The sequence below is a fragment of the Notothenia rossii genome, assembly GCF_949606895.1.
Source record: "Notothenia rossii genome assembly, chromosome: 5".
In the NCBI taxonomy this organism is placed as follows: Eukaryota; Metazoa; Chordata; class Actinopteri; order Perciformes; family Nototheniidae; genus Notothenia; species Notothenia rossii.
The window spans coordinates 87400089-87413131 of record NC_136903.1 but is presented as its reverse complement, the minus strand read 5'-3'; the positions used below and the strand labels follow the sequence as shown (position 1 = coordinate 87413131).

The window sequence follows — 13043 nt, the reverse complement described above, 5'->3', positions numbered from 1 at the left end:
GGTCTGTGAGAGCCAGAAATCTTGTTTGTTTGTAGGTGACCAAATACTTATTTTACAGAGGAATTTACCAATTAATTCATTACAAATCCTACAATGTGATTTCCTGGATTCTTTCCCCCCATTCTGTCTCTCATAGTTGAAGTGTACCTAGGATGAAAATGACAGGCCTCTCTCATCTTTTTAAGTGGGAGAACTTGCACAATTGGTGGCTGACTAAATACTTTTTTGCCCGACTGTATATATAAAAAGCCGTGCTTAAAGACAACATGGACTTATGTTTTTATAGCCATTTCATTTATCAAATATTTCTTCATATTTTGCAGTGACTGACACGTTTCAATTTCTTATTTAGCGTTGTTATATAACCTTTATCTAAGAGGGCAGTTCCACAGGAAATCTGGACAAGAATGTAACATCACAATAATCAGTCCCACAAAGTGAGAACAAAGTCAAGTTTGTTAGAGAGCAGTCCAAGATCACCCTGTAGCCTGGTGAGCACAAATGTATGAAGTCTTTATTAAAAAAAAAGAGTAAATCTCCTTCTCGAGCCTGATGATATCAGCTCATAAAACAAGATGAAATCAGCATTTGTTACATGTGTCTGTTACAGTCTGTCAAAGCAAAGCAATCAGATTACAGAAAGCAAGGCGATTAAGTTCCCTATCGGACACTCTGGAGGGGAAAGGGATGTTGATGATGATATTAGAGACACTCTGGCATCTCAAATTAATGGTTGATTATGGCTTAAGATTAATACAGTTCACATAAATGCCTGGAAATATGAATAAATCTGCTTATTCTACGGAATCAAGCAGCAAAGTCACCTTTAAGTATAGAGATAATAAGATCATGTTAGAGAATTCCAGTCGTGTTGCAGGTTTTTAAACACTTAGCAAAAAATCAAGGGACCGTAATGGGCTGCGTTTTGAGAATAACCTTCAAAATGTTTCAAATGAGCCACAGGGAGCGCTTTGTTTGTTTAAGAAGTGATGTATCCATCTGTCAGCCTAATTAAGTGCCAGTTTTATATAAAGATTAGTGCAAGTAGTTCACATATCTGCCAACATTTGCAAGTCTATTCCTGTCTTGGCCTGTAATAAATGCACTCACCAGCTCTTTTAGTCATTTAACAAGTGTGTTTGTCTTTAGTAGAATCTCATTAGGCGCTTTCACACCGGAGTACGTTTAACCGTACTTTTCCCGTTTAGTTCCGTTAGTGCCTGGAATTTTGCGTTCACACCAAAAAGACAACTTAGTTCAGAGAACTTTTACCCCCATTTTTAAAAGTGCCTGCTGGAGAGGTGGTACTATCCTGGGGAGAAACAAATTACCAATTTCTGATTGGCTGGGCGGATTGCAAACCACGCCCCGTAAAACTCTGAAAAGTTTTGTGAAGCTGCCATTGTATTTGCTGGCATTAGCATTAGCATTAGCCCCGCGCACCAACGGAGAGAGAATAACTTATGGCAGCAAAAAATAAAACATGGGAGCGGTGGAGAGATGAGGAGCATACTTGCCAACCCTCCCGATTTTCGCGGGAGACTCCCGATTTCATTCTCCTCTCCCGGTTTCCTCCCGGGGTCATATTTCTCCCGCATTTCTCCCGATTTTTGACACAATCAGATTTACTCTGGACTGTTTCCACTCGGACTTTAATACAGCTCCACCATTGTTTGGTTTCCATGGTAACGCGTCTCTTTAGCAGCGCGCGCAACTGAAAGTCTGAGAGGGTGAGGCAGATATTCACAAGAATCAACAACTCTACCCTCTGCTCACCCCTTCCCTGTGAAATACAGGTCCAGCCCACACATATGCTCCATCAAGGACGGTGCTACAGGCCGCAAGGCAGTGCACTTACAACTACAATACGCATGTTAATGTTAATCTAATACAGCTCCGGCGATCCACTAGCACCACCTCCCCCCCCCCTCCCGGCGGTGAAATGCTCCCGATTTCTGAGGTCTCAAGGTTGGCAAGTATGATGAGGAGGTGTCGGCGTTCTGGCGATTTACTCGGAGGGCTTCAGTAGAAGCTGCTGGGAGTCCGGGGGGCAGCAATGGAAGTGTTACATTGCAGGGGGGGAAAGAGTGAGTTAATGTTGGAAGGCTTTGTTGAACAGATGAGTTTTCAGGGTTGATTTGAAGATGACGTCAGAGAAGGGGCGTTACGGATTTCAGCAAACTACATCACGGTCACATGGCTGCGTAATGAAATAACATGTCACAAAAGTTTAGCTCATTAATGTGTTTTAATTGTTTTCGGACAATAATTAGACCCTCCAGAAAAAAGCGCGCAAAAATGCTTGATTATGCGATTAAACATGCGGGGTTTTTATGTGATTTTATGCGGTGAAATTGCGGGAAGTTGCAAAAAATAATAGATTTTTTTTTTAAATATTGGGCTGTCTTATTTATTCTCTCTCAGACACAACCTGCCACTAACGTTAAACCCCTTTCCTGTTCGACTAAACACATTCAATGTTTATTTATTGTAAAAGCAATTGGGCTATTTTAATCACACACACACACATCCCCCCCCCCCCCCACACACACACACACACACACACACACACACACACACACACACACACACACACACACACACACACACACACACACACGTTCGTTATCTGCAGCTTCAATCTTGTAGGCTACTCACTTCGTTTCTTGTAGCCCTCGAAAGGGTTTTGGAGGTTGATCCCTCGGTGAACGTGAGTTGTTTGGCTTTCTTGTCCGCAGCAGCAGAAAGCATTTCCGAATGTTTGAATGAATCAAAGTGGGCCGTCACCGTCGACTTTCTCTTATGCTCCAACACAGTTGCACGGGGTGCAGAATAGTCTCCCCCCACTTTCGTGAAAGACATCGGGGTACTGCTTTGCCCGGTCTTTAGCAGAAATGTTCGTCGTGTGAGTTCCACACGTTCACTCTACGGTGTTGTTTACCTTCTGTGATGCGCGAGCTGATGACATCACGTCATCATCATCACTACTTCACGTCAAGACGAGTTAACTTTTATTTTTTTCAACTTTCTCAAAATACGGGGATTATGCGGCCTTTTAAAAATTTGCGCCATTTTGCTGATTATGCGGTAAAGTTTTTCTGGAGGGTCTAAATAATGGAGCTCTATGTCACAGTTATCCGACTTTGGATACAAACACTACCTTTTAGTAGGGTACACACTCAATATCTGTTGCATGTTAATTGTTCGAAAGTACAACGTTGTAAATTAAGGGTAGGCTAAATGGTTAGGACTAAGGGTTGGATGACATGTGTATTGGTTTGGTCGGATTAAAATGGAAGGCAAAAGAGTAAAGTCAGATTTGTTGATTTTACTCCTTGGGATTATTGACAATTAAGCTGCATTCACATGAAACATGATTTGCTCTTTGCTCACTGCGAGGTTTGGTGCACCGCAAGACGTTTTTTTCAATGGTTAGCTAGCTTGAGGCACTACATTCAACTGTCATCTGATTGGCTGCTGGTGGAAATGACAGCACTAATTGAAGAAAAAGTTGAAATTATTTGAAAGTGACAATTTCAAGTGTTGCGCTTCAGCTCCAGCGCTTCTTCTCCATAGAAACACAACCTTTCTTTCCTTTCGCCTCGATCTACTTGTCTTTCATCCTTTCTTTATAACTAATGCTGTTGATGTGTCTCCATTTACTGTTTTTTTGTGACAGTTGAATAACGGGGACTATCCACAATACTTAAAACAAATAAATAAACTAAACAACGTAGAAACACAAAGGCGACGTCAGCACATAGCTGGTTTAATGATAGTCACAGAAAGATAAAGAACATAGTCAGAGCTACCCTTTAAACTGTGAACACACATTTATTTGTATTACCTCGAGAAGTATGGATTTTCCTCAGAAAGTCACCCCTGTCAAATTCCTTCATGCTCCTAACAGGGCGGGAAAATCCCGATCCGCTGGACGGCCCCGGAGGCCATCACCTTCAGGAAGTTCTCCTCCTCCAGCGACGTGTGGAGCTATGGCGTGGTGATGTGGGAGGTGATGTCCTACGGAGAGCGACCGTACTGGAACCTCACCAACAGAGACGTGAGTCCCAACCTGCTGTTGTTCAATGTGTTTTTATTGCAGACACTGCGGGTTCACGGTCAGGCTTGAGAAATAACAGATTACATGTAATGGGATTACGTCATTAGAATACAAATGAAAGTAACAGTATTTCCTGATTACTGTTACAATGCATTCAAATTACAGGATAACAATTAAGCAGGATAACAATGTTCCTAACAAAGTAAACATATCATATAGTGTTTGTTGCAAAGCATCAGATGTTCTCTCTTCTCTGTGAGCTGTTCTGTTCTGTAGGATAATACTTTAAGTGTGAATACTTCTACTGCCTGAATTTGCTTCATGGTTTTCACTTTCTTTGCTTCATTCGTTCTGTTTTTAATTCAGCAGGTGAACCTATAAGTTCATAAAATAGTGTGTGTGAGCTTAACTTTGTGTGTTAAACTTGAACGGAGCATTTTCAGTCAGCTCAGATTTTATTTCTGCTTTTTTAAACTGTAGTATGAGCTCATGTGTTTCATTGTTGGTGTGTAAGCTGCTGCCTGATTAAATACAATCTCTGAGCATAGGACACATTTCTTATACTAAATATCTTGGTTTCTTCTTTTCTAACTCACTGTCATAGCTATTAACTATACGGTACAAAACATCTTACACGTACCCTGTTCAAATCGTTGTGTACAGGTGATCAAATCTGTGGAGGAGGGCTACAGGCTGCCCGCTCCGATGGGCTGCCCGGGTCCTATGCACACGCTCATGCTGGACTGCTGGCAGAAGGAACGCGGCGAGAGGCCGCGTTTCTGCCAGATAGTCACCGTTCTCGACAAGCTAATCCGAAACCCAGAGAACCTGAAGACTATGGACACGCTCTGCAGGTGAGAAGGCCTCTGAACAGATACATGTTTGCAGAGAAGCAACACTGTGTCAGTAGTCTTTTGATTGAATTTGACCAGACAGCTCGCCCCAACATTGAAATCAAATATTGGTTCGTGTGATTATCGAATTAAGCTGCAAATCAAAGCAAGACACCATCTGCAAGGGGGCTAAGAAGATGATCTCCCGGACAATGTGCGGTGACAGACTGTTAGGCTACTAAGTAAGTGTCCTGGTGTGGGAGGCAGAGGAAATCCAATCTCATCCCGCTGATATGAAACGTGAGCGCGGTGGGATAAAGTTGCAGCCTGAAGTTTCCCTTCGAAGTTCTCCGGGAAATGAAGCGAGCGGCCGTGTTCGTTTTCCAATAAGCTCATTTCTGATGGACGCGCTGTGCGTTAAGTAAAAGCCTGGCTGTGATATTGTCATTGATCCGCTGTGAGTCTCGCTGCACGTTTGAGAGGACACCCGGGCCGAAAGCTGGACCTGTGTAAATTGCTCAGTTCAGATCCCGGGTCCTACGGAGTCAGTGTTGCGTGGCTTTGAGCCTCTGTGGGTGTGTGTTGAGAGAAGTGTTAGGTAGAGGAGAGGTGTTGAGGATTTCTCCCTGCATTAATCCACCCAAAGCAGCCGCCTCTTCTCTATCATTTTAACTGTTATTGATTTTCTGCCTCAGCTACCAGCGCATTTCAAAGCCCCCTCTTTCCCCTGGTCGCTCTGCCTCTTGCTCACCTTTTGCCTCTTTTCTCATTTTCAAACTCCCTCCAACTAATCTTGTTGTCCTCCCATTCATCTCCCTCCTTCTCTGTCAATCTGTGGCTATCTGTCTCTTCCTCGGACGCAGTTTAAGCAGTCCTACGCTGATGGAGAGAGCCATCCCAGACTTCAGTAGCTGTAACTCAGTGAACGAGTGGCTGGACACCATAAAGATGAGCCGCTACAAGGACCACTTTGCAGCAGGGGGGTACCAAACTCTGGGACACGTCATAAGCATTAACCAAGGGTAGGTACTGACCATGATGGAGAGTGATGATGCTGAGCTCTACTAGCTGGTGTATGAAGCCCCTTTAACACTTGCCCTGTGACTCTTAATGGATCTGCTTTTCAAGTTTCAAGTTACAAGTTTCAAGGCTTTTATTGTGCATATTAGCTACAGTGTAGATATGGAAAAGCAAAACTTAAGTCACAGGTTCTTCCAACAGTATAACAAATAAAACAGATAACATGAACAGTGTATGCTAACAATAACTGGACAATAAAGGACTTTACACTGAGAGCTTCCGAGTAGAAAGTCTGTGTCTTGTTAGTGTAGAACAAGTGTCTGTCGGGGATGGAGTGAAACCAGAAAAAAACCAACATGGGTCGAAAACAAGAAGAGGCGCTAGATGCATGAACTGTTAGGCTGACGACAGGTGGTCAGACAAATGTGGAACATAAATAGACTAGATGATGGAGGATACAATTACTAACTGGCTATGTGGTAGAGGTTTAATGTGTCACGTAAGCCTGTCACAATAACTCACTTTATGGAATCTATATTGTCCAAGAAATAGTTGTGATAGACCATATTATATATTATATGTCCGGCAGCGGCTCCGTCACTAGGGGCTTGGACTGGGAGCCGTAGGGTCGCCGGTTCAAGTCCCCGGCCGAACCTAAATATGGAATATGGACTGCTACTTGGAGAGGTCCCAGTTCACCTCCTGCCCTGCCGTGGTGCCCTTGAGCAAGTCACCGGACACCCCCCTTCCCCCCCCCCACTCCAATTGCTCCCCAGGCGCTGTACAATAGCTATTTTTCATCCCTTCTATTATTGTCATTTTTTGACAATGTGTTGCTAATGTTGTAATGAAAATCATAGTGATGCAAGTATAACATTTTTCAACAGCAATACACTTTAATTAAGAATAAGTAGATCATATAAAATCGGTTGGAATCATGTCCATATAACGTACAATACAGTAGCTTATCGTGTAGTATCGTAGTTCCCTCTGTCAATATGCCCACTTAGCTGTTTAAACCTGCAATATATTTTGGGCCACTTGGGGGCAGCAGAAACAAGTTGTGAACCAAACATTCACATATTATTACCTCTAGGGTGATAACATAAACTTCTTAGCAGAGTTATTTACACACCTAGCTGTTACGGGGAAACATTATTATTATTATTAATATAAAACATAATGTGAATAAAGAACTTGTTCGTATCAGCCTAAAGACTTTAAGGGTCTTCAATTACGCGGCCATTATAGATTGCAAAATCTGGATTTCATGTGTTTTTCTTTGTGTGTTTACATGTGTTGCAGGGACATCCAGAGGCTCGGGGTGACGCTGATGGGTCACCAGAAGAAGATCATGACCAGCGTGCAGGTGATGAGGGCGCAGGTCCTCAACAAGAGCGTGCCATCTGTGCACGTATAACTCCAACACTGAGGTTTCTCTGCCGAAATCTAGAAAGCCAGACTCCTACAAGGACTAGAGGGACTCCGTGGAATTTTAGGATGAGCTGTTAATGAGAGAAGAGGATACGTGGGAACTTTACAAGACTTTTTCCTTGAGGGGTTGAAGAGCGAAAACATTTCAACTATGGAGCAAGTAAACATGACTTATTTGGGACAAGTCCGACTTCATTTTCTTTTTCCTGTCCAGATTGCATTTTCTGATTTTAAAATGTCTTGTTTATAAATGGAAAGACTGCCTTAATAACCACACATTATTTTAATGTTATTGTCAACAAAGAGAAGATAATTGATCAATCATGAATTTTATTAGAGAGATATGATTTACTGAACCGGGCAATAGCAAAAGTACATGGAGTAATGTCGTAGAGGTGGGGATGGCGGGTGTTTTCTGACTCGCTGATCACCTGCAGTCTTGAGTCAGTAGAAGTGGAGAAAGTGAGATTGGGCTCACCCGAGTTGCCAGATCTTCTTCACAGCGGAGAAGACCTATTTCACCCCAGGCTATTAATACCAACAACAGGAACATTTCTCCACCGTCTAACCTTGATGAATGACCCCAGGAGAGCCCTCCACCCAGGGCGAAGCTGCGTGGCGCACAATTACTGTACTTGGAAGATGTGTATGATTCAGTTTCAGTGCACTTTATTCTACAATGTCTCTGTGTTGAAGAGCCTTCGCAGTTGTGTCTCAGCCACAACTGCAGCAATGATGTTGGTCTGTTGAAGAAATAGCAGTTTGAAAATATTACATAAATTATGATTAACTACAAAGTATGAAAACAAAGAGGAAATATAGATATTTAACATTTATTAGGGTAGTAAGTAGATCGCTTATGAGATTTATTTCCAAACTTTTGTCACTGTGACAGTTGTCGGGAGAGAACATTTATTTAATTTACATACAAAATACTATTGTCAATTTAAAAAAAACAGCATCTAATGCATTTTCAATATATTGGAGTTTTCTTGTTAAATATTTTATTTAAAATGTAATCCAAATAGAGAGGTGTATTGATGACGTTTTAGGACAACCCCGAAGTTAGCATCATAAGTGCTTTCTCAACAAGAAGCAATGAGATGTTCCTAATGGATTTCGGTGTGTTGCGGCTAATCATGCTAAACTAAAGACAGATTTGTGTACCTTGGTAGTTTGATAAATTAATCTCAACTAAAGATTCACTTACTTAGAGTAAACTGTAGGACTTCTTTCCGTAATGTTACCAAAGATCTATGAAAACGAAGAAAAGTTGAGTTTGTTGGTAAAAAATAGGAGAAAATCCCAAACAAGTGAACCTTCAGTTTAGATTATTTAGTCAAACTATTTTAGTCAGTCTAGGTGAAATGCATCTGAAACGGAGAACAATAAATTACTTTCAAATATAGTATCAAATATATTTAAAAATGTACTTCTCAAGACATGTGAGGCTATTTGAGCTTCCTTGATTCCTATCACATACAGAAATACATTTTAAAGAATTTTAACGGCATTTTTTTAAATGCTTTCGGAGAATTCCATGAACTGAAAATGTATTAAATTGATAATGATGATAGACGTATTCATAAGAATAACATTTTGCCTAGCTTGTAAGCCAAGAAGCTAAAAGCAAGCTGGTGTTAATGCTAAGCTAACGGTTTTTACTAACGGATAAAGAGATACAATTTTATGCGGTTGAACTTCATTTTTTAAATGGATTTGGAGCATCCCACATATTGAAAATGTTTTCTAAAGATGATGGCCCAGTTAACAGGATTAATTTACTAGCTAGCCAAGAAGCTAACAGCAAGCTTGTGTTAATGCTAACTGTTTTTACTATTAGATACGAAAGTACGTTTTTATGCGGTTTAATAAAGAAATGTAAGTGCATCCAATATATTGAAAATGTTTTAAAATGATGACGATGGCCCAATTAACAACATTAACTTTTTGCCTTGCTAGTTAGCCAATATGCTAACAGCAAGCTGGTCGTAATGCTAACAAACAACAAGTAGCTAACAGCAAGCTGGACGTAATGCTAACGAACAACAAGATGCTAACAGCGAGCTGGACGTAACGCTAACGAACAACAAGTTGCTAACTCTAGGTTTGTATTATGTTGTGTGTAAGAAGGAGTGTGCTAATTAGCAAAGCACAATATATGATTTGCAAAATATAACACAAAGCACCCAATACAGATTAAGACTAATAAATAATATTAACATGGATACAAGTTTCTGAAGACTGCCAAACTCTGCAAATTGTGAACAGCGTTTATATATTTAATAACGACAATCCCTTACATGTTAATAAATTACATTACTTAACTATTAACACAATATACTGTACATTTGTTTGGCTTTCAACCAAAATTACACAATTATATATTAGACCGGATTGTCCACATAGCCAAGATTACGTTTCAACATCTTCAGAGACACAATTTGTTTTAATTCTCGTGGCATTTATGAACAAAATGTTACAGAGACTTAATTTGGTGGATGTTTATCGAATCAGCACTTATACTATTCGGTTTCCCTGGAGTACAAATCTGTGTGAATACTGGGAATGTAGTACAAATAAGCTACACAGACTGTAAAATAAAGTGTTACTTCTGATGTAATGTGATCACGCTGTTTGCCTCAGTGTTGAAATGGTAATGAAGAACATGTAAGTAGAATGTTTATCTCTAAACGCTGAAGAAAGTACAAAACCAGCCCTAAGTTGCACCCCCCTCCGTGCCATCAAGAGAATGTTTTTTTCTTGTGCACATCGGTAGGTTTTTCCTCTAGAGAATTTATGTCAGTTTTTATTAGAGAAGAACCTCATGACATGTGTTTGAATATGTATAATAGTGACATTTCACTACTGGTTTTCCTTTAGGGAGGTTTTTTGTTTTTTTAAGACACTGGACGTGAGCTGAAACTCATATTTTATAAAGTTAGGGTATGTTTTTGCTAGATGAATTGATTTGTATGTATACAGCAAGTTCAGTCACTGGAAGGAAGAAAAAAAAAGAAAATATCAACTGGATTTATTCACATTTCATTATTTATTCATGCTCATTTGTTTATTTTTTAAATAATTCAACTCGGAGAGGTTTTATTACAGTTGATGAATCATCCTTGTTGCTAATGATAAACCATAAATGTGCAAACTGTCCATAAATACACAATAAAGGAACGTTTGTCTGTGTGTGACTGCAACAGTGATTTCTAATACATTCATTTCAGTTCCACTTGATTTTTGTTCCCCATGTTTGCATGCTCTCAACCTCATGGGAGCTGTTGTTTATTGAATGCATACAAAGTAGTCATTGTTTTATGTTGATTTTAAAGCTGCACAGACCAATTTGCTTGCAACAAAAAATCTAAAATGACTCCAGTACATGCTATATGAAATATCCTCCAACTTTGACATCTCGGCACAGCTGTAAGGAGACATTTAGTGTTTGATTTAGCTCAGTGTTTCTGCATCATCACTGCAGGCAGCTGATGCCAGATAAAGAACCCAAAATAATCAGTAGCCGGTACAGAAAGTCGAACAAATAGCAGCAAATATGAGGATATTTTCACTCCAAAAAAGCCAATACATTGTAAGTGCTGCTGCTACGTTTTCTTTCTTTTTGTATTAATCTCCAAGGTACCAGAGAAACAGGTGGGTTGTCAGTTTGAGACGGACGATATGTAAACTTTCTGCTCTCCTGATATCAATGAGGAGCTTTTTAAACCATTTTGGAGCCAGGATAGCTACCAGGTGTGTTTTAGTTTAAGGTTTACCTGAGTCCCTCTTGCTGTGAGCGAGCTGATTGGCTGATGCCTGAGTGTAGGGTTGGACCATGTCCTCGTTGTAGAAAGGACTGGATTCCTCTACACTACAGGACGGTAAGCCAGTGTCTTAAAGCAGAAAGGGGCAGCTACTGGTAACCAACGAACATAGCAGAGGAGCGGTACAGTGTGGGAGAACTTCGGTAGGTTAAGAACTAGTAGAGTTTCCAAAAAGTCAAATCAAAGTCTTAATAAAGTAGAAATCCGGCTGAAATAAAGTCAAAAATCAGTAAAGAAATATTTTTTTTTTACTTCATGTCAGCCAAATAAATAAGTGGAGAATTGCTTGCTGACAAAAGCCATAAAAACGTTGTGAAATTATAACATACCATATATATTCTTTGTGCTTATATGTGGCCACAGGAACCAGGTGAAGGACAATATGCTAATTGTGTTATTCAGTAATTTAATATCCATTTTACTCAGAATATAGAATACAAATGTGGGAAGACTAGGTTTAGGGTTAGGGCCGAATGTTTTCATCCAAAAAGGTGTGTGGGCATAACATAGAGGGGTTGCTCTCATGTTTACCAAGACAAGTGAAGGAGAAGCTAATTTAACCTGGCTGTAGGACTCGATATGTTCAGAGCTTAGACTGCAATTGTGCTTGAAGTCATCTGTGAATAAATACCATTACCAGTTTATTTGTGTGCCTTAAATAAACTGCATTCACCTCCTGATGCTCTCTTCCTCTCTGCTTGGGATTTGTCTAAGGATCCATCTGGACAAACATGAAAGACGTCAGCATGAAGTCCTGACAGCCCCCTGAGTGAGATCTGCTATAGGAGGGGTGCATCATTTAAGCAATCACCTCACACGCTCTGCAGATCATCAGTAATGAATATTTTTTCTGTGCATAGAGAGGACAGAGCTAGGGGAAAATTAATCTAGGCTTCATCTCTGACAAATACATCGTTTCACATGCAGGAAGCATATTTATATTCACCCTGAGGTGTTTGATCAGCGGTTGATCTGCACTTTGCGGCACCGTAATGCTCACTGTTGCAACGCTCAGGTTGAAAACAATTGACTTTGACTTCCTTAATGCTCATGGCTGAGTTTTTGAGTAGATTGCTTTTTTTCTTCTTCTGTGGGAATGAGCCCTGACCCTGCTCTGAAACATAATTTTGAGCTCGGCCTGAATGGGGAATGCGCCTGATGAATCTGTGTCTGAGTAATTGTCCTTTCCCTCACCTTAGGAGGGCTGTTAGGAGATAATCCTCTCCTTGGTGAAACAAGACCTAACACAACATCATTAATCTCATTACGAAGGCTGTGTTGCTTTGTTGCCACCGAGTCCCACGCCCAATTATCAGCCGCTGCCCCAGCCCCATGACGAAGGCTAGTCCCGCCCATCGCTAACGACCATCTACAGTGTCCCCTGATTGACTTCTGGAAAAGCGGCGGTGATAGCACTTTGTATCTTCACTGAGGCAACCCCCCGAGCCACAGCTGTGTCCTCGTGTCCCCCCGGCTGTCCTGAGGCCGACTGCATGAAGCTGATCACGACAAGAGTGGCTCCAGCTTTCCTTATCGCCTCACAGCAGGTCCGCATCATGACGGAGAGGCGGACAATAAAAATGGATTAAAAACGCAGAGGCATTTATTGTCAAGTTTGCTTTTAATCGTAAAGCAGGAACAATACAAATTCATTAACGAGCTTTCAATTCGGTGTACTCTGTGCACAGTTATAATGAAGTGAACAACCTTGGAACAATGCATGTGCACAGCTTGAAATGTTGAAATTCTTCCAGAATATTACATTAATCTGAGGCCTGAGCGAGGAGCAGTCTCTGAGGATTGGCATTGGATTATTTTTACACTGCTGTAAGGGAACCTTTTTACGGTGGCTGGCAGGTTCAAGGCGCG

General features: G+C 40.9%; 1 protein-coding gene across 5 annotated transcripts in view; it reads left to right on the top strand.

Moving 5' to 3' along the window:
* Positions 1 to 10542, top strand: part of epha8 (eph receptor A8) — a 126260-nt gene extending 115718 nt beyond the window's left edge. For 4 of the 5 annotated variants that reach the window (XM_079684932.1, XM_079684931.1, XM_079684934.1 and 1 more), the window contains exons 17-20: positions 3911 to 4060; positions 4724 to 4914; positions 5757 to 5915; positions 7219 to 10542. In XM_079684932.1, the coding sequence (XP_079541058.1) occupies positions 3911 to 4060; positions 4724 to 4914; positions 5757 to 5915; positions 7219 to 7333 (615 nt within the window). In that variant the 3' untranslated portion in view covers positions 7334 to 10542. The remainder of the gene's footprint in view (positions 1 to 3910; positions 4061 to 4723; positions 4915 to 5756; positions 5916 to 7218) is intronic. The other variant, XM_079684935.1, reaches the window with a different exon arrangement.
* Positions 10543 to 13043: the final 2501 nt, after the last annotated feature.